At 46.4% G+C, this 27853-nt stretch overlaps 1 protein-coding gene across 1 annotated transcript in view; it reads left to right on the top strand.

The window, feature by feature from the left end:
- AP3B1 (adaptor related protein complex 3 subunit beta 1) overlaps positions 1 to 27853 on the top strand; it is a 364644-nt gene that overhangs the window by 194720 nt on the left and 142071 nt on the right. Inside the window, exon 20 of the mRNA XM_060235861.1 lies at positions 9299 to 9461. Within this exon, the coding sequence (XP_060091844.1) occupies positions 9299 to 9461 (163 nt within the window). The remainder of the gene's footprint in view (positions 1 to 9298; positions 9462 to 27853) is intronic.

The raw sequence follows: 27853 nt of genomic DNA, 5'->3' as shown, positions 1-27853 counted from the left end.
CCCGGTATGATCTTATTAATAATAGGATGGCCTCACCTACCCAGCTGGATTGTCTTAACTTACGGCTTAGATTCCCAGCCCACCCTCCATTTCAGTCCCCTGGTTATCTGACTCACTATAATTGGATCAAATTTAATTAATATAAAAAACCCACCCTAGTTCTCCCTCTAATTGATTAGTCAGAATTAGCTACTTTCTTTCTTAGCATATTAATAACCCCCCCCATTCCTATCTCCCAATTTAATGTGCTAATATAAATAAATAAATAGATATGTATTTAAATATATAAATACATAATAATAAATCCAATTACTAATCAATTAAATAGTCTCTAATTAAATTAAGTAATAATTCCAATTAGTGGTCTGTAAGATCTTCTATCCAGCAGAATGGAAGTCCAGGGTACTAAATTAGGGAGGTAGATAATAAATATTGTTCTTAAGGTGCTGTTCTTAAAGTGCCAGTGCTTACAAGCGTTCTAAAGTGCGAATGCAGTTAATGTGGGTATGAATTCCTCAGGACCTGTTGATACTCACTGCTTAAGTGGCTCGGGGAGGGGGGTAAAGCCTCCCCCGTTCCTTCCCAGCTGTTTGGCTGAGTCCCTGTAGCTTCGGCTAGGAAGGGTTATAGCCCCGTCGACTCCACCTCCACCTGTTCCGTGGCTCTTGCACACACTCTGGGCCTCCCGACGTCTGAGCCCCGTACAGGGCTTCCCAGTTGGGAAAGTTCCCAGCTGCCAGCCCAGCCGCGCTTAGTTGGCGTCCGCAGGGTGGGAAGATGAGGGGGGGCGAGGGACGAAGATTGGGATGCCCACCAAGGCCAACGCCCCGGGACCAGTCCACCACTCCGTCCACTCACAACACCCCAAAAGGTTCCCCAGCCACTGGCTGCACCACACAATCTACTCGCTGCTCGTGTTCTCACTGCACTGGCCTGTACCGCACTCATCTCTCCGGCATTGGTTAGGCTCCTCCCGCACGCCAGCCCGTGGCTGCGCCCTGCTTCCACCTCAGTGTCGGCCCAGTCGGCAGCAGTATTCCTCTTTCAGCGGGAACCAAGGGTCGCCGCCGCCCTTGTCGTCTTATAAGTTAAGTCTCCAGTTGATGCACGATGTTTAGTTTGCTATTAATAGCCTGTTGTTCTGTAGCTATAGTTGTTAGCTGGTGGGAGCCCTAGCACCTAGGCTTTTACCGCCGTCGCCATCTTGTCCAATAGCACAGGTGCTACAGAGCAAAACCTCTGTTTTCTCCATTGGCTGTGTCTCCTTCCTTGGGGGAAGGAAGAGCTTGCTTTGCCAGGCTCTCTCAGTTGCACAGCAGAGCTATTGAGCCAAGCCTCTCTTCTTTCCATTGGCTGAGGCTCCCCCCCCCCAGTCCCCTGGGGAAGGAAGGAAAGAGCCAGAGCTTCCTTTGATCCACTTCCCTGGATCTCATGGGAGAAATACAAAGAAAGCATATTTTAGACCAATGAGTGCTAACATTTTAAACATATTTTAAGTTATATATGTGTGTGTCTGTGTGTCTGTGTCCTTTGTAAAATTTATATCTCTGCTACCTAATCATAAATAGGTACACACGTGGCCTGACCCAATCTGACATGGCCTGGCCCAACATGGTCTTATTTATTTCAGATCCGGCCCTCATAACAAATGGGTTCAACACCCCTGAGGTTGAGCATAACCAATGGATCTTCATCGTAGTCTCTTTGCAGTCCCACACATGGGTCTTGCCTTCGGCAATGGATCCTAACCTTGGAGACTCCAAAAGCTCGCTTGGGTGTTATTTTTGGCGCGCTTTCTGGCTCGCCCTGGGGAGCAGGCATCAACTGCGCATGCCTGGGGTGAGCGGAAAGCGCCCCTCCCACTCAGTTTCTTCCTTACTGCTGCTCGAACAACACCTATCTCGCTGCGTTTCCTCCTTAGCTCGTACTTCTCTTCATTTCTTTGTGTTCCTGTGGTATCGTATTTCTCCTTCTGTATTGTATTTCTTTCTTTAATAATTTCATCCCTATCTGTTTTTTTTTTAAAAAGCCTTATTCTGCACTTTTCTTTTCATTTGTTTCTCCTCCCCCCCCCCCGTCCGGAGCATATTTTATTTATTTATTTATTTATTTAAGATTTATACCCCGCCCTTCCCACAAGTGGCTCAGGGCGGCTTCCAATAGTAGATCCATCAAAATTACACATATAAAGGGATCCATATTTAAAACAGATAAAACAGATAAAACAGATAAAACCCTAGTTATTAGTACACATAAATATTTCAGCTATATATAAAAGGAATCCAGCAAGTTACAGTAAGATTCTCAAGCTAAGTATAGGCTAGCCGGAAGAGGGTCGTCTTACAGGCCCTGCGGAACTGAACAAGGTCCCGCAGGGCCCTCACCTCTTCCGGCAGCTGATTCCACCATGTAGGGGCCATAACAGAGAAAGCCCTTTCTCTGGTGGACTTCAACCGGGCTTCCTTCGGCCCAGGGATAGTAAGGAGATTTTGTGTTCCCGACCTCAGTACTCTCTGGGGAACGTGCGGGGAAAGACGGTCCTTCAGGTAGACAGGTCCCAAGCCATATAGGGCTTTAAAGGTGATAACCAGCACCTTGTACCGGACTCGGTATATTACTGGAAGCCAGTGCAGGGTCCGAAGACCCGGCTGAATGTGTTCCCGCTTTGGGAGACCTAATAACAGCCGGGCCGCGGCATTCTGCACCAGCTGCAATTTCCGAGTTCGGGACAGGGGCAGCCCCATGTAGAGGGCATTACAGTAGTCTAACCTCGAGGTGACCGTAGCGTGGATCACTGTTGCTAGGTCGTCACGCTCCAAAAAGGGGGCCAGCTGCCTTGCCCGCCTAAGATGAAAAAACGCGGACTTGGCAGCGGCTGCTATCTGAGCCTCCATCTTTAGGGAAGGCTCCAACAGCACCCCCAAGCTCCTGACCCTGTCCGCTGCTATCAGCGGCGCACCGTCAAAGGCTGGTAGGGGGATTCCCCCTTCCGGACCACGGCGACCCAAGCAAAGGACCTCTGTCTTCGCAGGATTAAGCTTCAGCCCGCTCAGTCTGAGCCATTCAGCCACGGCATATAGTGCCCGGTCTAGATTTTCCGGGACGCAGGTCGGCTGGCCATCCATCAATAGATAGAGCTGGGTGTCATCAGCATACTGATGACACCCTAGCCCGTACCTTCGGGCAATCTGGGCAAGAGGTCGCAAGGGAAAACTACCTTTTAAAAGTTCCGCAGATGCGGAGCTAAAATTCCATCCACTGACGGTCATTCCCACTGTCTTTTTTGCCTTGGGGAAGCCCACAGAGTCGACTCTTGCACCCACTGTGCTAGTTTCAGCAAGCAGGCGTGAAAGAACAGGGCCACCAGACTTCAGAGCTTTCTACTTGAAAAGTCTCTCTGGGCTATACCCACTTCCAGCGATTCGCCACCGCCCCCACCTCGAGAGGGAGATTCGGCTGCGTCGGCCACTGTAGCATCGCTAAGAAAGCATAAGTCTGACAAATCTGCTTCCCGTCACTCCGAGTCCACTCACAAGTCTAAGAAGTCGAGCCGTCACTTGGAACCATCTGCTTCGGCGCCCAAGAAACATCGGGAATCTACAGCCAAAACCAGCAAGCCTTCTACTAAATCGGCACCTTTGGCTTCGATGGCCTCCACTTCGACTTCCACTTCGATGGCTTCAACTTCGACGCAGTGCATGATCCCGACACTTTTGCCTGCAGAACTCACGGCACCCACTGACGTCATCACTGAGATGCCCTAACTCACTCGATCCGCAGATGTGATTCCGATCCCATCCAGATCTCCATCTCTCCGCGGCTCTCTGCCTTTGGATATCCTGGAACCGGACCCCAGGCATCTTTTGGATCCAAACGCGTTCCTGGACATCAGAGATTCTCCCCTGTATAGGGAACCGAGCACATATCAAGATGTTGAGGTTTCTCCCCTGTATAGAGAACTTTGTGAGTCATCCAGCCAGGTATCAACCCAGCTTTATCGTCGACTCAATTCTCGACTCAGGACTACAGGGCACCTCTCGACAGGGAATTTTCTCATCACCGCTCTCGCTCACCCATCCCCGCGGATCTCCGCCATGACTACCGCTATGACTACTCCTTGGCCTCGAGATCACCTTCACCTCAGTACCGAAGGACTTACAGGTTCTTCTCTAGATCTCCCTCACATGAGAGACGTCAGCACTCTTGATACTGTGATTACGCTGAGTACAGGCACTCTCGGAGTCGACATACTTCACCTGCTTATGTTCCTTGACTCCAAGCCTTGGCCTCGACCTCCATCTCAGCTCCGGCTCTTAGGTCTCTGATCCAAGCTCCTCGTTCACCAATCACGACGACTTTCTCGGCTCTGATCCAAGCCCCTTGCTCACCAGTAGTAACTATGTCTTCAGCTCCTGTAATTCATCCAACAGACCCCAAGAAAGGGACATCGTCTTTAACTTTGAACCAGCCTCTGCTACCTCCAGATGACTCCAAATCGGTGAGTTCTAGGTCCTCCGGCTCCGATCCACCAGCCTCCCCTGGCTCCGACACGCCTTGCCCTGACCACCTTTCTCCATCCGATGGCTCTAAGGCCTATCTCAACTTAATTTCCACCATGGCGGAGGCTCTCAATGTCACTTTACCCTCTGACACCCCGGTGGTTACTGATGTGGTGCATGACTTAGTGCAATCCGACCTGCCTGCTGGATATTTACAGCCAATGCTCCCTGTACATCTCGAGGGACAAGCCAGCCTCCATCGCACCTACTCCTAGGAGGTTTGACTCTCTTTATCGAGTCCATGCCCCAGATTAGAAGTTTCTCTCCTCCCACCCTGCTCCCAATTCTATTATTGTTCACTCGGCTTCAAAGGCGAAACCCTCACAACACCCTGCTCCACCCAACTGGGAAGGGCGTAAACTCGACACCCTAGCATGGAAGATCTATGGCCTGGCTACCACCAACTCTAAGATTAACAATTATTTGGCTTACCTTTTGGCTTATGTTTTCAACCTTGCCAATCAGTTCACACCCCTAATTCCAGCTTTACTGGACGCTTCTCAAAAGCTGGCTCATCAGTTGGTCTCAGAACTCTCCAGAGTCAGTAAACAACAGATCAATACTGTTTGGCATGCAATGTCCTGTTCCTCCAGGGTCTTTGCATCATCAGTAGCGCTTCGGCGCCATGCATGGCTTCGCTCAACCAACTTCCAGACTGACATCAAACAAAAGATTGAGGATCTACTGTTTGATGGTCAGGGGTTGTTCCACGCATCCACAGACGAGGTCCTTACATCCGTAGATGTTGGTTGTAAGCATGCTAAATGCCTAGGTATCACCCAGCTACAGTAGTCTCAAACTTTCAACCGCTCCCGACCCTGGAAACAGCCTTATTTGAAACGTCAGCGTTCCCCTAAGCAATTAGAATATTGGCGTCAGAGGGGACCCCAAGCCAAGCAGCCCTACCACCCCTACCAGCAAAAGTCATGCCCATTGCCAAGCAAGAAGACTACGCCACCCTCCAAACAGTCTCTTTGACTTTCCCCTCCTGCTCTCTCCAGGCCACACAAGGCTTTCCCCATTCCTCAGAACTTGGCAGATCACCACAAACACCTAGGTACTTACTTTAATTCGAATAGGCTACTCCATAGAGTTCATTTCGCTCCCTCCCCATCACCGTTTTATTTTAACTCCGCCGTCCCCATTTCTGCACGAAGAAATCCTAGATCTCCTTTGCAAAGGGACTATAGAACCCATTCCCCTCCACCTTTGAAAAACAGGGTTCTACTCCAAATACTTTCTAGTCCCAAAACGAGATGAAGGCAGACGTCCAATTCTAGATCTCAGGAAACTCAACGAACAGATTATTTACAAAAAAATTCAGAATTATCTCCGTTCAGTCAATCCTGCCATTAATCCCACAGAACACCTGGATGGCATCTCTGGATCTTCAGAATGCCTACTTCCACCTATCGATAAGGCCTCAACACCGGAAATATCTGAGATTCGCCATGGGTCACCATCACTTCCAATATCAGGACTTCCCATTTGGACTGTCCACGGCCCCTCGCATTTTCATAATGTGTATGGCAGTGGTGGCTGCAGCTCTTCGTCTTTGAGATATCACCATCTTTCCCGTACCTGGACGACTGGCTCCTGACTGCTCAGTCACCTCAACAGCTCGAACGGGACATTCAAGTCACACTGTCGCTTCTAGCATCCTTAGGTCTGTGTGTGAACCTTGCCAAGTCACAATTCACCCCTATCCAGGACTTACAGTTCATAGGTGTCCACTTCTGCACGTACCTTCATATAGTTTTCCTTCCTTTTCCATGCAGTCTAAAACTCATTGCGACTGCTACTGCTGTTTTTCAATCTCCAACTCCACCTGCTTTCGTGTTTCAACATCTTCTGGGATACATGGCAGCAACTACTTCCGTCATCAAATTCGCCAGGCTTCAGATGAGGCCTCTGCAACTTTTGTTTGTCCACGCCTTCCCATCCTCACAGGCAGCCCCAAACCACGATTCTCATTGCACCCAAGGAGGTCCTCCTCTCTCTTCACTGGTGGACCCTTCAGCCCAATTTTCTTCAGAGAATGCCCTTCACCCCGCCTTCTCCTACTGCAAATGTCACCACAGATGCCTCAAAGTGGGGTTGGGGAGCCCACTTGGATGACAAGACTGTCAGGGGTCTGTGGTCTTCTGCAGAGAGAAAATTCCACATCAACTGCTTGGAACTAATAGCGGTCCACAGGTTCCTTCAATCCTTTCTTCCTTCTCTAACGGGTCGCCATGTTCAAATCACATCAGACAACATGGCAACCGTCTTCTATATAAACAGTCAAGGGGGAACGAGATCTCTTCGACTTTGCCATCTCTCCATTGCCCTATGGAAATGGTGCATCAAGCACAACATTTACATCACCGCAATCCATCTACCTGGAGTGGAGAACACTCTAGCAGACTCTCTCAGCTGGTTTCAACTGGACGACTATGAATGGTCACTCGATCCTGCACATCTTCACATCTTCTGTTGCTTCAGGAGCCCCAGTGTAGATGTCTTTGCCACATGACTCAACACCAAATGTCGTCGCTTCTATGTGAGGGGGAGCAACGATGCATTTCTTCACGCTTGGACGGGAGGTCTCCATTACCTGTTCCCTCCATTTCCACTCATCACACGCTCGATCCTCAAGATCATCCGAGATCAGACAGACTGTATTCTAATCACTCCGTGGTGGCTGAGACAACCGTGGTTCACGAAGCGTCTTCAGCTATCCCACCATTCCTATCGTCACCTCCCTATGGCACCCGACCTCCTCACTGAGCATCAAGGTCAAGTCTGGCACCACAATCCAAAGATTCTGCGCCTCACAGCGTGGAGGATTCGGCCATAATACTGCCCCTGGAAGTGCAACATGTTATCCTCAACGCTAGGAAACCTTCCACTAGACGTTCCTATCTTCTCAAATGGAAGCGCTTCTCCACTTATGTACAATCTCATGACATTAATCCAGACAGCTCTCCTATCTCCTCTATGCTACAGTATTTATTAATTTATTTTTAATATTTATATCCCGCCCTCCCCGCCGAAGCAGGCTCAGTACCTTTTGTCCCTGCAGGCTTCGGGACTTAGTTACTCTTCATTAAAGGTTCATTTGTCTCCCAACTCATCGTTGCATGTTCCTGTTGATGGTCAGACAGTTTTTTCCCACCGTTTATCTAAGGCTTTCCTCAAGGGACGTCTGCGTCTGCATCCCCCAGTTAAACCCATCGTTCCAGCTTGGAGTTTATCTCTAGTCCTAGCCCAGCTTGTTAAAACTCCCTTTGAGCCCTTAGCGTTTATTGACTTACGTTTACTTTCTTGGAAGACTGCCCTATTGGTTGCCCTTACCTCAGGTAAATGAGCGAGTGATCTGTGCGCCTTCCGCTCTGATCCACCTTATACCATCTTCCATAGTTCCAAGGTGGTTCTTCGGATGGACCCTGCCTTTCTCCCGAAGGTTGTCTTCCCTTTCCACCTTTCAAGGGCTACTTCCTTACCAGCCTTCTTCCCAGAATCCAAGGACTCCGGTCAAAGGATACTGCATACTCTCGACATGAAGAGAGCCTTATCCTTCTATCTTGCACATACACAACCTTTCAGAAAGCACACTAATTTATTTGTAGCCTATGGCAAGCCCCATAAAGGCTCCAAGATATCCACCCAAAGACTTTCCAAATGGGTGTCTAGTGCGATTTGGTTGTGTTATGAGACTGCTAAACAGCCATTACCTGTCGGACTCAGAGCTCATTCTACTAGAGCCGTCTCAACTTCTTCGGCATTTCTGCAAGGAGTATCCTTGGAAGACATTTGTGCCGCTGTGACCTGGTCCTTTCCGTCCACATTCATCGCTCATTACGTCCTGGACATTTGTGCTAGACGTGATGTCTCCTTCGGCCAGGCAGTCCTCCACTCAATCTTTCACCAATACTTATCCACGTGAGTGCAGTGTAGTGCAAGGTGAGTGCCCATATGTGAACTAACTATTATGTTTGCTTACCAATTGCCAGCACCCACCTCCTGTGTTTAGCTTGTAAATCACCCATGTGTGGGACTGCACAGAGACCACAATGAAGATAAACAGGTTGCTTACCTGTAACTTATGATCTTCAAGTGGTCATCTGTGCAGTCACACACACACACCCAGCCTTCCCCTCTGCTGGCTCTTTGCTTTTTGCTGTATGGATGTCAGTAGCGGCTGGAAGAAACTGAGTGGGAGGGGCGCCTTTTGCTTGCTCCAGGCATGCGCAGTCAATGCCTACTCCCCAAGGCAAGCTGGAAAGCGTGCCAAAAAGAACGCTCAAGTGAGCTTTTGGAGTCTCTGAGGTTAGGATCCGTTGCCAAAGGCAAGACCCATGTGTGTGACTGCACAGATGACCACTCGAAGATCATAAGTTACAGGTAAGCAACCTGTTTTTCTGGCTCAGACATTCTGGACAGATCATCAAATGTGCTATGTGGTTGTATGCTATGCATCACACACACCCAGTTTCCCCTGCTTTGGACCTCCCAGCAAACTATGGTTGCTGTAAGTCACGATTTTGTAAGAGAGAAAGGGTGCACAAGAGAGGAGGGAAGGGGAACCCATATGAACTTGCTATATTATCACTGCCTTGTGAATTATAAAGAAATCCTCAAGGATGCTAGTTTTTGAAAATATTGTTAATAAAGAATGTTGAAGGAATTTGCTGTTTCTGCTGTAGATCAAACACTTTCAGGTGGAGTTTAATAGTGAATGTTTATTTTATGTTTAGTGATTCTGAGGGCACAGAAGGAATGAAATCTAAAAAAGTACTGAGTTCTTCAAACTCAGAATCTAGCTCAGATGAGGAAAGTTCATCAAACTCCAGCTCACCAACAGACTCCGAGAGCGAGTCTGAGTTAAGAAAATCAGCAACTACTTCTCTTCCTTCCAAGGTATATCCTTTATTTTTATATATGTAAGCTTCTTCATTATACATTTAAATGGCATAAGCATGATTGTTCACATAATGTATCCTGGTGGTCTAAATCCTTTATTTTTTATTTGGAAATCATTTGGAAAACTTTTATTGGAAGCTAAGGAAAATTAATATGCTGTTACTTTTTACTTGTGGAAAGAGAAAGTGTTTACAGATATCAGTCAACCAATGTGGAATACATTGTATGTCCCAATTTTAGTTATATATAAAATGTGTGTTGTAAATTGCAACGAATTATAGAAACCTCCATCACTGAATTTGAATGGATAAAAACATTGGGATCTATAAAGTAATAGAATTTGAATGGATAAAAACATTGGGATCTATAAAGTAATAATTCAAATAAATGCTGATTTAGTATTGTACTGTTGAACTATCAATAGAACATGGATTTAGATTGCCATCATTCTTGGGGATTAATATTTGGTTAGTCATGGTTCTAAATGCAACTGGATAGCAAAAAGTTCCATGGCTTTTTAAGCTGTACTGTTAGCATCCTTGCAGATTCATTCTTAGGCTCTTGGTTTTCTATCACTTGTACATCTGTACTAACATAATTTGCAAATTATTGCTATCTGTGCAAATGTATTTACGTATAAGCTTTTTTGTCATGAATGGTGATGTAGAACTTAGAAGAAGGAAATAATGTCTGCATTATATTGAGGTAATGTAAGGCAAATGAAGAGACAATGGGACATAAATCTAGAATTGTTTGGAAGAGAGAGAACTATGAAAGGTGATTAGTGCCCATTGCAATAAATGTTAATTAGAAGTAGTCATGTGAGGTGTACTGCTTTCAGTTCCCATCCACTGTAAATATGACTCACACCTATGTAGATACAAATGAAAGCTGTAAGAGTGAGGATTATAGTGTTTCCTCTTATGGTTTTATGTGCTGTTGCACATGAGAACTATGGATTTGCAAGCCGATGACAAAATTCTAGAGTTTACTGGAGTGTGAGACATGCTCCACCTCCACTCCAAAGTGTTTTCTTATCTTTGGGTTACATGAAGTGGAGAGGGACATGACTCATCTCTCAGTTCTTTTTTTGCTTCCATGAAGAGAAGGTGCATCAGGATTCAGCTCACATTACAAGTATAAGACTGCTAATGAGATTTCTGAAGACATTCCTTATAGGAAAGACATGAAACTTTGCATTTCTTTTCCTTTGCCATCACAGCTCAAAAATCTTTATAAAAATGCTCACAGTATGAGGCAGAAATGTCAGATTATCACAAACAATGGATTAGAATCATTAGATGATTACCAGATTTCTGCCTATATATATATATATATATATATATATATATATATATACACACACACATATATATGTACATACATCCAATATACCTGAATCTAAGAAAACAACCATTTTTTTTCCTTGCACACCCCTAATTAGGAGTCATCAAAAAGGCCTGTCCTTGGAAAGGAGGAGCCAGCTTTCAATAGTGAGGACTGACTTACGACCAGGACCACTGGAGAAGCATATATATATACACATACACACACACACACACACATGCAAGGGTAGAAATGATGCTTCTCCAGTGGTCCTGGTCGTGAGTCAGTCCTCACTATTGAAAGCTGGCTCCTCCTTTCCAAAGACAGGCCTTTTTGATAACTCCTAATTAGGGGTGTGCAAGGAAAAAAATGGTTGTTTTCTTAGATTCAGGTATATTGGACTCAGAAAATATTGATATTTACTGATATCCCTGAATCTCAGTATGATATGGTATTCAGATTTGATAAATATTCAAAAATCCAGAATTTTTGGGGAGTCCATTATACCATATGTGGACCATTAAAGTCAATGGCAAATGTATCCTGGAGTATATTCAGTGATCGGGGAGGGAGTGCAGTTTTGAGGCAGAGGCTGGAGGAGCCTCTCCTCAAAAGCACCCCCATATTTCAAAAAAATGAGACTAGGGATCCAATTCTGTGGGCACTCAAAAAGTATCCTCCTCTGAATCCAGTGTGTGGGGGCGGGGAGGGGAGAAACTAGCAAGTCAGTACAAGCCCAGGGGAATGTCCCAGAGAGTCTGTGCAGTAGAAAGTGAAGAGGAGGGATTGTTGCAGTGCCAGCAGCAGAACCACTGCAATGTGCCCAATAGAATCCGTGCCATTGTGACAGTGCCAAAACCCAACAGGACTAAGATCAAACCTATGAACCTCTCAAGTAGAAATGGGCTGGGGGGTGTATTTCTGCAAGGACAGCAGAACCAGTGCAGTTCCAACTTAGCAGCAGAACCCAGTTCCAACTTACTAGCGCCTGGGAGCAGAAGCCAGTGCTATTGTGTCTCATGTCAAGCACAGAATCACAATCTGAGTGAGGGGGAAGGGGGTTGCAAGGACAGCAGAACCAGTGCAATAGTGCCCACTCAGCAGCATACCCCAGTGCCAACCTACTAGTGCCCAGCAGCACAGCCCAGTGCCATTGTGAAAAATACTAGCTCAACAGCACTGATGTCAAGCACAGAATCTGAATGAGGGGGAGGGAGTTTGCAGGGACAGCAGATACAGTGCAGTAGTGTCCATGCAACACCACAAATGTTGCAGCGGTGAAAACCCAACAGAACTAACCAGTCTCACATCAGAGAATCCAGGTTTTTTGTTGTTGTTTTTTTTTTAAACAAAGAAGCAGTGGCCGTAAAAGCCCCAGAATACTCAAAAGTGCAGGGTGGGCTTGCACTTTTGTAGCTCACTTGAACCAAGGCTGGCCCAATAAACAGAAGCCCAGTAATGTTTTGTTTTCTCCCAAAGACAAGAGCAAATCCAGAAAACCTTATACACTATTTCCCCAGGGTAAACCTCAGAGAGTGAGAGTGTCTTGGGGGGACAGGATGAGATGTCTGAGAGGAAGGGTTGAGATGGCAGTACGTTGGTGTGCACCTCCATCTCTTCCTTCTTGTGCCTCCAGCCTCCTCTCCTGTTGCTCCTGAGAAGACCTACTGGACTTTCAAGGAACCAGAGCAAGAGCATCCAACCTCTCTTCTTGCACCTCCAAATGCCTCTGGGTTCCTGGGATGAGCTCCAGAGCTGGAATACTTTTGTCCCCAAAGCTCACTCTAAAAGACAGCTCAGGCTGCTCCTCTTCCTGTCAGCAACAACAGCTGGAGGAGGGGCTTCCAGAACAGCAGACCCCTGCCCAGTGCCAGCACCTGCAGGCACCTCTGTAGTGGGCACCTCAGCAGCAGCCTCAATGAAGAGGACCTTGAATGGCCTCTCTATAGCACCATTCTGACCAAAGACGGAGTGGTGGAATGCAGCTGTGGAACAGTACTCTGCACAGGTCAGTGGGGGAAGCCACAGCCCTCCCCTCCTGTAGTCTTCTCCTTAACCTTACCCCCAAGTCCCTGCTGTGTTTCTTCCTGACACTCATTGTTACCCCAGGCCAAACTCTAAAGCTGTACTTGTGGGGAAAGTATTATGCCTGAAATTTCCTGGATCTCTCCTCAATCTCTTTTCAGAAATTGGTGTGACATCTGCTACTTTCCAGTCCTCTGCCATGGTGGCTGATTTATCAACGAGTTATATATAATGGCTAATAGTTCACCATTTCATCTTCAGATTTCTTAAGAACCCTTGGGTGTATGCTGACAGGACCAGAAAACTTAGTAATTTTCAGTTTGCCTAGTAGTTCTGGAACTTCATCTCTCATTAACTCAATTTGACCCAGTTCTTCAGGCATCCATGCCAAAAACAGTGTCTCTGGCATGGCTACATGCAGCATGTTTTCTGAGTGAAAACAGACTCAAAGAATTCACTTTCTCTGCCAGCTATCTTCCTTCCTTAATCATTTCGTTTGCTTATTGTTTTTCTTAGTGTTTTTAGCAATCTGCTTCTGATATTATTTTTTGCTCGCTCCCTTGTTAGCTTGCTTCCCCCCCCCCCACCACCACCAGAATTTGTGCTGCTTTTTGTACACCTCATTTGGACAACCTTTCCACTTTTAAAGGAAGCCCTTTTGCATTTTATGGCTTCCTTGACTTATTCATTTATTTAGTGGGCTTATATTCCGCCCTTTCCCATAAACGGGCTCAGGGCGGATCACAACATACAGTAGCAACAATAAAAACCTACAGTTAAGAGTTAAAACAATACATTAAAATTAAGTAAGTAGAAACAATAAAACAATAAATAAAGTGCACCCACCACAGGCGGGAAGGGCACATTATACAAGGTAAGCAATTATAGGCCCAGATTAAATGATGGTAGTAATAGCAGGATAGCACTGTGGTGAGACACAGTGTCACCACAAGGGAGGCCAACTGATGGAATAATAGCTGGAATAGGGAGCCCACTTCCTCAGCCATAAGCCTGGTGGAATAGCTCAGTTTTGCAGGCCCTACAAAATGGCAGTAGCTCAGGTAGGGCCTGGATCTCCATAGGGAGCTGATTCCATCAGGCAGGGTCCTGGTTGAGGCAAGTTGGATGGCCTTTGGGCCAGGGGTGGTCAGGAGGTGTTGCATAGCTGATTGCAACAACCTCTGGGGCGTATATGAGGAAAGGCGGTCCCGCAGGTATGTTGGATTAGGTTCTTAACTACACAGGCATGCTTGGACTTGGTTTACCGTTACCAACCTAAGGTATACATTATATGTAGATCACAATTCAGAATGAGTCCGCTTGCGGAGAGGGCGGGATATAAATTAAAGCTAATAATAGTAATAATAATTGATGTAGCTTTAAAAAAATTTCAGGCATTCTGGACACTTAGAGTAGCCAATCTGAACCACTGGCGAAAATAAGAGGTCAAGGTTAAATATAGAACAAAATCTCTACAGGATGTACTTAATGCTAAGGAAAAGTCTACTACTTCAGTCAATGATAGACTTATTCCCTTGATCAACCTCAATCCCATCTCCTGGTATCCACAGAATGAGGCTATAGAAATAAGATGTTTTATTTCAGATGACGATATTGATGGAGATGAAGTCCTCTTTCATCTGAGGTACACCCTGTTCTCTGATGTGAGAGAGGATTATAGTAATTGCTCAAGACATTTATAGGAACTGTAGAAGGACTGGTGTTCTGATACAGATTTCAAATGGAACAATTAGTCCTCTAGATCAGGGATTCCCAAACTTTTTGAGCCTGCAGTCATCTTTGGAATTCTTATTCTGGATGGTATAAGAGGTGGAATCAGCCACAAAGTCTCAGACATAAATCTGTTAAAAACTCTTCAATGTTTCAGACAAAAGCTCTGTTTAACAGGATGCTTTTTAAAATGAACATATTGTTTAAAAATATAGAATCATAGAGTTGGAAGGGATCTCCAGAGTCATCTAGTCCAACCCCCTGCACAATGCAGGAAACTCACAAATAGCTCCCCCTAAATTCACAGGATCTTCATTGCTGTCAGATGGCCTTCTAGCCTCTGTTTAAAAACCTGCAAGGAAGGAGAGCCCACCACCTCCCAAGGAAGCCTGTTCCACTGAGGAACTGCTCTAATGGTCAGGAAGTTCTTCCTGATATTGAGCTGGAAACTCTTTTGATTTAATTTCAACCCACTGGTTCTGGTCCTACCTTCCAGGGCCACAGAAAACAATTCCACACCATCCTCTATATGACAGCCCTTCAAATACTTGAAGATAGTGATCATATCACCTCTCAGCCACCTCGTCTCCAGGCTAAACATGCCCAGCTCCTTCAGCGTTTCCTCATAGGACTTGGTCTCCAGACCCCTCACCATCTTCGTCGCCCTCCTCTGGACCCATTCCAGCTTGTCTGTATCCTTCTTAAAATGTGATGTCCAAAACTGAACACAATACTGTATTGAGGTCTTACCAGAGCAGAGTAAAGCGATACCATCACTTCATGTGATCTGGGCACTATACTTCTATATATTATTGCATGCAAACCTTATTGTCAGTCATGCAGTGAAGATCCTTGTGTTGTGGTGGTAGCTGCTGCCAAAGAAACCTAAAAATTTGCCCAAGCAGTGACCAGTCAAAAGCCCTGCTGGCAAAAGCTCTATCTGGCCCCAACCATTTTCTAAAAACACTTGGTGGGCACCAGGAAGTGCGTCCAGAGACACCATAGTAGCCATGGGGACTGCATTGTGAAACCCTGCTCTAAATGATGTGAGCCCATGCTGTACTTGTAATTCACCAACTTTTTCAGGGTATGGAGAACGCTGCAACCTCAGATCCCTACTTAGTTGTGGAGAAAGTTCTTTAGGTGCCCACCATCAGTTTCTAGGAAGATGTTTTATCAAGATGTTCTGAGAAATGGGGATCCTGTCTACTATATGCTTCAAGAACAATATCAGTTCTGGAGCAAAATAAAAAGTTGAAAATCTTGTCATATTCTGTGATAGGGAGTCTGGTATCAGAATTGAATCCTCTGCCTACTCCAGTTCAGAAGCAGAGCTTTCATTAACCTTCACCTGCTTATTTGGTAGGAGGATATGCACCAGTTCCTCCAAGTTAGAGCTTGAGACTCTGTTGCAAACAGTTGTTGCTCATGGCCAAACACTGAAGCAGCTCGTTCAGTACCAGAAGCTTTCAATACTGTTTTTCTGGTCCTTCAGCCAGAGAAAATTCGATGCGTAGCCTTCTGTATCATGGAGGGCTTTCTACATACTTTGATGGGTCCATGGATGAAACGAACCTTGGTTCCAGCTAGTAGCTGTAAATAGAAAGTATGTGCAAAACGACAGAAGGGGATTCCGCCCCCCTCATCCATCCACCAGTTTAATTGTAGCTGAGGTTCTCCAAGAAAAGTTAGGGGCTCCACATTGTCAGAGGGCAAGAAGTAGTCATGCAAAGGTAGAAAGGCTTGTCTTTTTCATCCCTGTACAGAGGGTGTTTGTTGTGGGGGAGGAAGGTAAAGGAGATTGTGAGCCGCTCTGAGACTATTCGGAGTGGAGGGCGGGATATAAATCCAATATCTTCTTCTTCTTCTTCTCTGACACCCAAGCCAGCCAGAACTGTATTCCTGTGCATTCCTGCTCAAAAAAAAGCCCTGACCTCAGATAAACTGTGGAAAATCAAAACTCATACATACAAAATAAATCCTTTAAGTATGAGTGATTTTGGATTCTTATTCCACAGAGGAAAGAGTAAAACATTTTCAGTTGGTGGAAAATTCTGAATTATGATAGTTTCAAAAGCCATTGGCATCCCAAAACTATTGGGACTCATGGCCTACCATTGCAGTGGTTCATTTTACAAGGCTCGGAACGCAGAACTCTGCATTCTGGGGAAATGATTTGTAAGGTGTTTCCAAGGCAATTTGCAGTCTGACTGAAAATTAGTGGAACAGACATATTAGTCTGTTGCAGAGAAAACAAGAGTCTTGTGGCAAATTTAAGAACAACACATTTATTGTAGCATAAACTTTCATGGGCTTAAGCCTACTTTGTCAGATACAGCATCTATTGAAGTGGACTCAGGACTTAAATGCTATAGTGATTTAGTCCTTAAGGTGCCACAGGACTCTAAAATTACGTAGAGGAAGCTTTTAGCACAAGAGGTAAGAAGACGAGTACAAAGAACTTTGCATTGCATGGATAAATTCCATCACATAGAGATATTAAAGCTGCTTTAAACTGTCAAAGCTTTGGTTGACTTAGCCAAGTATTGTCTTCTCTGACAGGTGCATCTCTGCTTGTCTTTCTCAGACCCTTTACTTGAGATCCAAGATTTGAACCCAGGATCTTGTACATGCAAAGCATGTTCTCTGTTATTGAATTATAATCCCTGTTTACCTCTCTTCTGTATTTTCTGCATGTTCATTGAACTTTATTCTTATAGTAAAGGATCAAAGCATATTTAATAGAATAGTTGGAGAAATGAGGAAAGGTTATCACACAGAATGTCTTTTAAAAGTTTTCATTTACTGGTTTTTAAACCACCCTCCCCTGTGGAACAGGGCTCAGGGCAGTGTAAATCCATATAAAATAATAATAAAAAATTATTAATAATAAAATCATATTTAAAATCCATAATATATTATACAGCAGCAATAACCTATAACCAGTAAAATGACAATGGAACTGCCAGAATATGCTGCTACGTCATGATGGTGAGGCAGGAAAAACAGGAGTGCCAGCCAGATGGGAAATCATTGCTGGCCTTAACCAAATGCCTGGCAAAACATCGCTGCCTTGCATGCCCTTGGAATTTCATTAAATCCCACAGGGCGTGGATGTTGTTCTGCAGAGAGTTCCACCAGTTGGGGCCAGGGCCAAAAAAAGCCCTGGCCCTTGTCAAGGACAGCCAGATGTCTCTTGGGCCAGGGACTGCCAGCAGGTTCTTATCAACCAAGCAACACACTCTTCGAGGGATATGCCCAGAGAGGCAGTCCCAAAGATATGTGGGTCCCTAACCATTAAGGGCCTTAAACGAGAGCCAGTTTGGTGTAGTGGTTAAGTGTGCGGACTCTTATCTGGGAGAACCGGGTTTGATTCCCCACTCCTCCACTTGCACCTGCTGGAATGGCCTTGGGTCAGCCATAGCTCTGGCAGAGGTTGTCCTTGAAAGGGCAGCTGCTGGGAGAGCCCTCTCCAGCCCCACCCACCTCACAGGGTGTTTGTTGTGGGGGAGGAAGGTAAAGGAGATTGTGAGCCGCTCTGAGACTCTTCGGAGTGGAGGGCGGGATATAAATCCAATATCATCTTCTTCTTCTTCTTCTAATACCATAACCTTGGAAACCAGTGCAGTTCATGGAGCACAAGTTGGATATATGCCATACACAGAGTCCCCATGAGTCCAGTTTGGAATTTGACTGTTTAACTAAAGGAAGATTGTTACACATGGAAGGACAGCACTTAGGATGAGGGTCTTATCTGATGGACTGAACAGTTTGGGAGCTAGGCAGCCACAAGATTGGTTTCATTCCAAAGTAGTTTATTCAATAAGTTAGTGTCAGATGCAGTGCAGTATGATTGGCTTTAACAGGATAGAAAAACTGGTGCTAACTGAATCCAAGAAGTGAAAGTACCATGTAGATGTAGCCATTCTCCCATTGCCATCTTCTCTTTTGTCTAACTTTGGGGAGCTGTTAGTTTCTTTCTAAAGTTAGGCCAGCAGTGTTATCGTTTCTGTGGTATATGAGAAGCCCTAGTCCACACAGAAGAGCACATGTTTGTATTCCTAACAATAACAACATAGGAATCACACTGTGGTTTCTTTCTAGTTTCCTCAAAGTTTCTCATTTTTTCCTGGGGCTGTGAGAAGGACCTATTCTGTAGCAGATCCTACATATTGTCAGCACAGGGGCTTAGATGTTCCCACAGAATTGTAATTCCCTTGAAGGCTGCAGATGGTCTGCTGGACCTGTGTCATGCAGATTTGAGAAAAATACAACAGCTGAAGGTCCCACGTGTTGGTTGCTGTTAGTTAAATTTTGAACATTTACACCTCTCATGGGAGGTGGAGGCAAGAGAATCATGCTCCACAGGCAGAAGTCCTTATGCTTGCAAAAACGTTCTCTTGGTCCAAGCCAGTAAGTTGGCTTCAAAGTAAAACATGAGAATTCTTGCTTTCTTGTACCAAAGATGCTTTCATTATAATTTTCTTAATTTTAGTTGTACAAAAATGAATTCTATCTCTGTATTCGTGAGTCATGGGGAACTTGTAGCCATTTTAATCATAAACAGGTTGTGAACAACAAGCCTCCTCTTCCCTGCCGTCCAGTTTGTGTGGAATGTAGTTAAAAATTTCCTTGTTTTGGAAGTTTTAGATCAAAACTGCAGTTTGTCATGATATCCAAATTTAGGTGGATGGGCAAATCAGAGCTTATCCTTGCTACATATCTGAACTGCAAAGAGGAGGAATGAGGTTAAAAAATCTGGATATATAGCAAAAGCAATTAAAACACTATTTAATGTTATATATTAGAATTGAAGTGGATTCTGGATTTGAAAATTTTCAAACAATCCTCACCCCCCCCCCCCCAATTTTGTGTTTATATTCACTTTAAGAACATGAGAAGGGCCCTTTTGCTCTGACCCAGATATCCATCTAGCACAGCATCATTTCCTATAGTGGCCAACCAGATATCCTAGAAAGCCCATAAGTGTAGGGCATAGAGGCTGAAGCCTCTCTCTTTTGTTATCTCCCATCTTCTGGTATTCAGCAGCATACTGCCACTAGCAGACACTGGCAGACATATCCTTCATGAATTTGTTGGAACCTTTTAAAACGAGATTAAAAAATAGGGCCAAGGCTGATGGTGCAAAATCAGGTAAAAATATATTTCTTATTACTCAATGACACCAACACATAGGGAATTTTTGGAGATTTAATTGAGTATTAAAAATATATTTTACCTGATTTTGCAGTACTTTAAACTATTTGTATGCCACCTTTCCACCCAGTAGGGTCCCCAATACAATGAACATCAAAACTTTAATATCTGAACTTTTAAAAAAGGATTTAAAATAATATTTAAATAATTAAATAAAAGCATAAGAAGACACTGTACCAAAACTATAAAGAAAGTGAGTGCCTGCCTTTCTGGGGAGAGACTGTTCCATCTGGAGCAGAGAAGAAGACGTATTGCAGATTTATACCCCGCCCTTCTCTCTGAATCAGAGACTCACCTGTTTCCACCTCCCTTCCAGGTCCTGGGACTACAAAGGAAACTGCCTTCTGGAAGGAGGGAAGGAAAGGAGTAAGCTTGTGGAAAGACTGTTTAATCAAGAGCAGAATTCTTGCCACTTGCTCTGTCTTATGAACTAGTTTGTTAATTACAAGTAGAAATTGTGAAATTGTCTTCTGCATATCTGTGGAATTATATTGTGTTTTGTATATTTTGTACATTGTAAGCTAAAAAAAATGTACAAAATATACAAAACACAATATAATTTTTGTACATTGTAAGCTGGGGGGGAGGGGGCGGGCGGGCTCCCTCTTGGGTATCCTGCCCCCCCCCAGGGAAAGTGTATGCGCAATACATAGCCTCTCCTTTCCCGGTGTAGTAAACGCCGCGTATTCACTGTCCGGCTATGCCTGGCAGATGGTCACTGCAATGGCCTCTCCTGCATTACTGCATCCGTGGCAACACCTTCCCGCTGGTCCCCCCCCCCCCGTTTCTCACAGAGTTTGCCACGTCATGGTGCGACCGAATGTCCGGCGGTATAACCGGATGGGCAGGCTGGGCTCACCAACTTGCCAGCCAAGAGAAGGAAAACTCTAACATCAAACCCGGGCAGATAGAGCTCGTTAATGTAACACCTACCACCTGGAGGACTCGCTGCCGGCGTCCTGGCTTACTGGGCCATGGCAGATGACCCCAAGGTGAAAGGGTGGAGCCAGTACCGCGCACACTGTGTTTCACCTAAAAATTCCTCTGCGCAGGCCTGAAGGGCATATCCACATCCACAACCCACAACACACGAAGTCCTGCAGTGATGGGCAAGGGGCGAAACGGCAGGTGGAAGATGCCACTGGAAGCCGCAGTCCCGATCCTGCATGTAGGCGGTTCAGGGTATTGGTCACCTGATGCTGACCCGGAGACAAAAGCATCTTTCGGCAGCACCCTGAACGACCAAGCAGCCTTATCTAGGGACAGCACTGCTTGCTCCGCATGGAGAGGGGCCCAGAAAAGGTGGCCTAAACAAAGCTCGTCTCCCCCCCCCAGTTGGCTAGCCGCGGTCAACGGGCATCCTTACTTGCGGTCAAAAAATAACAACAAAGAAAAGGCATGCACCTGCCTCACAAAGTGTGCAAAGACTAAAGCTTGCGTGTTGGAACATCAGAACCATGCTTGACACAGTAGACAGTGGTCGCCCTGAACGACGCTCTGCTCTAGTTGCCCACGAACTTCTCAGGTTGAATATTGACATAGCAGCTCTCAGTGAGGTCCGTTTCCCTGAGGAAGGTAGTCTTCAAGAACATGGTGCTGGCTATACCCTCTACTGGTCGGGTAAGTCAAAGGCTGAGAGCCGCCTTTCTGGCGTTGGCTTCATGGTCAGGAACTCCATTGCCTCCAAACTCGAAAACCTGCCAACAGGTCACTCAGATCGCATCATGTCCATGCGCCTCCCACTTCAAAACAAGCAGCATGTAACACTCTTCAGTGTGTATGCCCCAACCCTTCAAGCAGATCCTGCAGAAAAGAACAAGTTCTATGCTGATCTACGCAACCTCGTACGGAAGACCCCTACAGAGGACAAGGTGATCATCCTTGGCGACTTCAATGCCAGAGTAGGTAAAGACTCGGAAGCCTGGAAAGGAGTACTTGGCAAACACGGCATTGGCAACTGCAATGATAACGGGCGCCTCCTGCTAGAATTCTGCATGGAACACCAGCTCACCATCACTAACACTATCTTCCAGCAGAAGAACAGCCTGAAGACAACCTGGATGCACCCACGGTCCAACCACTGGCACCTTATCGACTACATTCTGGTGCGCCAGAGAGACCTTCGAGATGTCTTACACACCCGAGTAATACCCAGTGCAGAATGTCATACGGATCATCGTCTTGTACGCTGCAATCTCCATCTTCACTTTAAGCCCACACCCAGGAGAGGAGGTATCCCTCGGAGGAAGCTTCAGGTTGGCAGCCTTCAGTCAGCCGAAGTTAAAGCTGCCTTCCAGGCAAAACTCCAGTCAAGAATTGAGGACCCCAGTTGCCCCACAGACCCTTCTCCAGAAGCACTCTGGGAACACCTAAAAACTACCATCCTGTTGATCTCTGAAGAAGTCCTCGGGCACTCCACAAGGAAGAACAAGGACTGGTTTGACGAGAACAATCAAGAGATCCAAGAATTACTAGCAAAAAAGAGATCTGCCTACCAAGCACATCTTGCTCAGCCCTCCTGTCCCGGAAAAAAAGCAATCTTTCGCGCTGCATGTAGCAACCTCCAGCGCAAGCTTCAAGACATTCAGAACAAGTGGTGGACCAAGCTTGCAGAGAGAACCCAGCTGTATGCAGACACTGGTGATTTAAGAGGGTTCTACGAAGCCCTGAAGGCAGTATATGGCCCATCATAGGCTCAGAGTCCCTTGCGTAGTGCAGACGGCCAAGTGCTCCTCACAGACAAGGCATCCATACTGAATCGGTGGTCGGAGTATTTTCAGGTTCTCTTCAGTGCCAACCGCATAGTTCAAGATTCAGCAATCCACCTCACCCCACTTCAACCAGTGAAAACAGAGTTGGATGAGATCCCCACCCTAGAAGAGACTGTTAAAGCCATCAAGCAACTGAAAAGTGGCAAGGCAGCGGGAGTTGATGGAATCCCACCAGAGATCTGGAAGCATGGGGGCACAGTACTACATAGCACACTTCACAAAGTACTTGTCACCTGCTGGGAACAAGGCAAACTACCACAGGACTTCCGCGATGCAATCATCATCACTCTACACAAGAACAAAGGGGAAAAGTCAGACTGCTCCAACTACCAGGGGATAACCTTGCTCTCCGTCGCAGGCAAAATCCTTGCCAGAATACTCCTGAACAGACTTGTGCCCACCATTGCAGAAGAACTCCCAGAGAGCCAGTGCGGCTTCAGAGCTAACAGGAGCACCACCGACATGGTATTTGTTCTCAGGCAGTTCCAAGAGAAATGCAGGGAACAGAACAAGGGTCTATATGTGACTTTTATCGACCTTACCAAAGCTTTCGATACCGTTAGCAGGAAAGGCCTGTGGCAAATCTTGGAATGTTTAGGATGTCCCCCAAGGTTCCTCAGCATGATCATCCAGCTACATGAAGACCAGTGAGGCCAAGTCAGACACTGCAACGACCTCTCGGAGCCTTTCCCAATAGGCACAGATGTAAAGCAAGGCTGCGTTCTCATGCCAACTCTCTTTACGATCTTCTTTAGCATGATGCTTCAAAGAGCCGCAGTAGATCTAGATGATGACGATGGTGTCTACATCCGCTATCGCACCGATGGCAGCCTGTTCAACCTGAGGCGACTAAAGGCTCACTCTAAGACAATGGAAAAACTTATCCGAGAGCTACTGTTTGCTGATGATGCTGCACTCGTCTCCCACTCGGTATCAGCTCTGCAGCATATGACGTCCTGCTTTGCAGAGGCTGCCAGGCTATTCGGCCTAGAAGTTAGTCTGAAGAAGACAGAAGTTCTCCACCAGCCTGCACCCCAGGAAGATTATCACCCTCCCTGCATCACTGTGGGTGAATCAATTCTGAAGACAGTCCAGCAGTTCAGCTACCTGGGGTGCATCATCTCCTCAGATGCCAAGATCGACAAGGAGATTGACAACAGGCTGGCAAAGGCAAACCGTGCATTTGGCCGACTGCACAAAAGAGTGTGGAGCAATAAGCATCTGAAAAAAGGCACAAAGATCAATGTTTACAAAGCGGTTGTGATGACAACCCTCATCTATGGCTCCGAATCGTGGGTTTTATACCATCATCACCTGCGACTCCTTGAGCGCTTTCATCAGCGCTGCCTTCGCACCATCCTCAACATCCACTGGAGCGACTTTGTGACCAACACTGAAGTCCTCAAGAGGGCGGAGGTTACAAGCATCGAGGCACTGCTGTTGAAGACGCAGCTGCGCTGGGCAGGGCATATTTCTAGGATGGAAAACCACCGCCTTCCCAAGATTGCTCTGTATGGCGAACTTTCCACCGGCCATCGAAGTAGAGGGGCACCAAAGAAGAGGTACAAGGACTCCTTGAAGAAATCCCTTGGCACCTGTCGCATCAACCATCACCAGTGGTCTGACCTAGCCTCAGATTGCAAAGCATGGAGGCACACCATCCACCAGGCTGTCTCTTCCTTTGAGAACGCACGCATAGCTGGTCTTGAGGACAAAAGGAGATTGAGGAAGAATCGCACTGCTATAGCACCAACCCCAAATCAGACTTTTCCCTGCAGCCACTGTGGCCGGATCTGCCTGTCCCGCATTGGTCTTGTCAGCCACCAGCGAGCCTGCAGCAAACGTGGACTACTGCACCCTTCTTAAATCTTCGTTCACGAAGTCAAGCCGAGAGAGACATTGTAAGCTGTTTTGGGTCCATCTTGTATGGAGAAAAGTGAATTTAAAAGTATCCTAAATAAATAAAACCAGGGAGAGGGTCAATAACAGCTATTCGGAGACACGTCTAACAAAGTTTTCACCTGCTGGTAGAAGACTATGATAGAGGGAGACAGAGGAATCTTCCTGGGGAAGGAGTTCCAAAGTTTTGATGCCACAACTGAGAAGACTCTTTCTTGAGTTTCAGGGGAGGGTCTGTGGCTCAGTGGAATAGCCTCTGCTTTGCATGTAGAAGATCCCGGGTTCAGTCCCTGGCATCTTCAGTTAAAAGGTGCAGGCACTAGCTGTTCATGGGAGGGGCAGGGTATACATTAACTGAAATAAATAAATAAATAAATAAAAACAATAGGCAGGTTAGAAATGAAGTTAAATTTTAAAAATACATTTCAAAAACCTCACAAATATTTTTTAATGTTTATATGTCTTGTTATCACTTCAAGAGACATCAAGCCAAGGCAATGTTTGTAAGGACATAAGAGAAGCCATGTTGGATTTATTTATTTATTTTGATTTATATCCCGCCCTACCCCACCGAAGTGGGCTCAAGGTGGCTCCAACACTCTGTGTCACACAGTGGCCAAAAATTTATATATATACACACATATATATACACACTGTGGCTAATAGCAACTGATGGACCTCTGCTCCATATTTTTATCTAACCCCCTCTTGAAGCTGGCTATACTTGTAGCTGCCATCACCTCCTGTAGCAGTGAATTCCACATGTTAATCACCCTCCTTTTTTCCGTTCTAACCCGACTGCTCAGCAATTTCATTGACTGCCCACGAGTTCTTGTATTGTGAGAAAGGGAGAAAAGTACTTCTTTCTCTACCTTCTCCATCCCATTCATAAGCTTGTAAACTTCTATCATGTCACCCCGCAGTCGACGTTTCTCCAAGCTAAAGAGCCCCAAGCGTTTTAACCTTTCTTCATAGGGAAAGTGTTCCAAACCTGTAATCATTCTAGTTGCCCTTTTCTGCACTTTTTCCAATGCTATAATATCCTTTTTGAGGTGCGGTGACCAGAATTGCACACAGTGTTCCAAATGAGACCGCACCATCGATTTATACAGGGGCATTATGATACTGGCTGATTTGTTTTCAGTTCCCTTCCTAATAATACCCAGCATGGTGTTGGCCTTTTTTATTGCAATCGCACACTGTCTTGACATTTTCAGTGAGTTATCTACCACGACCCCAAGATCTGTCTCTTGGTCAGTCTCTGCCAGTTCACACCCCATCAACTTGTATTTGCAGCTGGGATTCTTGGCCCTAATGTGCATTACTTTGCACTTGGCCACATTGAACCTCATCTGCCACGTTGACGCCCACTCACCCATCCTCAACAGATCCCTTTGGAGTTCCTCACAATCCTCTCTGGTTCTTACCACCCTGAACAATTTAGTGTCATCTTCTTCGTGGTCTCTATGGATCACACTGATGGGGATAAGGCGCTGTTTATCTCGATCGGTAAACTTGAAAGCTGCGGATTTCCGCACCGACGTCCCAGTGCGCATGCCCAGAAGCCCCACTGTGCATGCCCACTAAGATGGGAGCGGACATCCCGCCAGTTCTTTTCTTACCGCTGCGCTGATCAGTCGATCTTTCCTTGCTTCGGTCGGTTAACTTTCTTTATTCATAAAATCTGGTTAGAATTATAGTTATTGTAGTTAGTTAGTAGTAGTAGTTAGTTAGTTAGAATAGTTAGTTTATTGTTCGTTTGGGAGAGCGGGGCCTGAAAAACTTACTGTTTTTCCAACCCCCCCCCCCCATTCCCTTCTGCCCCAACTGGTCCTTTCCTTTTTGCTTGCATGGAAAGACGGTGGGGATTTTTCAGAAGGTGCTCCAAGTGTGGGAGTAAAATAGCCCCATTAGACGGGCATTCGCTGTGTCTGCTGTGCCTCAGAGAGCTGCATAGAACCAACTCCTGCATGCATTGTGCCAAGTTCTCGAAGCAGACTAAGAAGAACAGAGCAGCAAGGCTTGCGGCAGCCCTCATGGAGCAGACGCTTTCCCCCCAAAGGATGACCGCAGAACGGGCCGAGCAGCCCATCGCTACCGCTGAACCATCGACAGCGATGGCGGTCGATACCGATCGTCTCCCTTCCGACACCGATCACCCTAACAAGCGTCCGGGCTCCGCTGTTATGTCGGAATCCTCCACGCCTGCTGAACGGCATAAGGAGGATAAGGGATCGCATGGGGAGAAGAAAAAGAAGGTTAAAAGACTGGATAAGCCGAAACACAGCAAATCCGTCTCCCCAGCTTCTCTGACCTCGCCATCGGACCCGACGGCACTGATTGTCCCACCACTGAAGTTATTTGCTTCACCGGGTCGTAGGGCAAGCCCACCGATCGCATCGATGTCGACGAAACTAGTCATCTCCTCGGAGTCGGACCAGGAGATTGAACTAGCGCAGCGTTCCGGTACCGACAAGAGCCCTTTGGATCAAGCCAGAAGCTTCCGATCTCGAAGCCCACTTCCTCAGTGTCGAGGGAAACAACCACGGGATCGATCCCCGAGAAGCCGCTCTCCCCGACATCAAGAGGTCGCTCTTTCACCGCACCACCGCCCCCCTACTCAGATTCCCTGGGATCAGAGGCAGTGGCAGTATTTGTATGGAGCATACCCCATGCAACCCTCCTTCCCCTGGCTTCCTCCGCGTCAGATGGACTGGGATCAGTCCTCTGAAGCATCCTATCGGTCCCGCACATCATACCGACCGCCAAGACGAGCTCCATCGGCTTCAGTATTGAAACCGCCCAAGATCGAACAGACCAAACACCATCGGGAGCATGGTCAACGGGTCCCTTCAGAAAGGGCGAAGGTTGTCTCTGCGGACCCGGCTTCACCCCCAGCTCCACACCTGTCTCTGACTCACCGGACGCATCTCCTAGATCCCCTGAAGGGTCTTCTCTAGAGGAGCAAGAGACATCCTCACCGGGGGAACCCTCCCCATCACAGAAGACCACGGAGGAGCAGCCTATTTCACCGTCGGAGGATTTAAAATCCTATGGAGACCTCATTAAGCGAATGGCCCAGTCGTTGTCTCTCACCACTATCCAACCACAACCAGTCATCACGGATAATTTCTTCGACATAGTCCAGATGGACATGTCCACCACAGTAGCTTTGCCCCTTACCAACGTCATGCTGCACACTGCAAAATCCTCGTGGGACAAGCCGGTTTCCACACCTGTATCGTCTCGTTGGCTGGACCACATGTACCGCATTCAGGAGGCCGGTGCAGAATTTCTTTACAATCACCCTAAACGGAATTCTGGTGTAGTATCCTCATCCTCCAAGGTGAAGAAGACTCACTCTACTCTCCCAGATAAGGAGGGGAAGAAGTTGGACAACATCGGCAGGAGACTGTATTC

The sequence above is a fragment of the Heteronotia binoei genome, chromosome 4 (genome assembly GCF_032191835.1).
Source record: "Heteronotia binoei isolate CCM8104 ecotype False Entrance Well chromosome 4, APGP_CSIRO_Hbin_v1, whole genome shotgun sequence".
NCBI lineage: Eukaryota > Metazoa > Chordata > Lepidosauria > Squamata > Gekkonidae > Heteronotia > Heteronotia binoei.
This window is presented reverse-complemented; position numbering and strand designations above follow the sequence as displayed.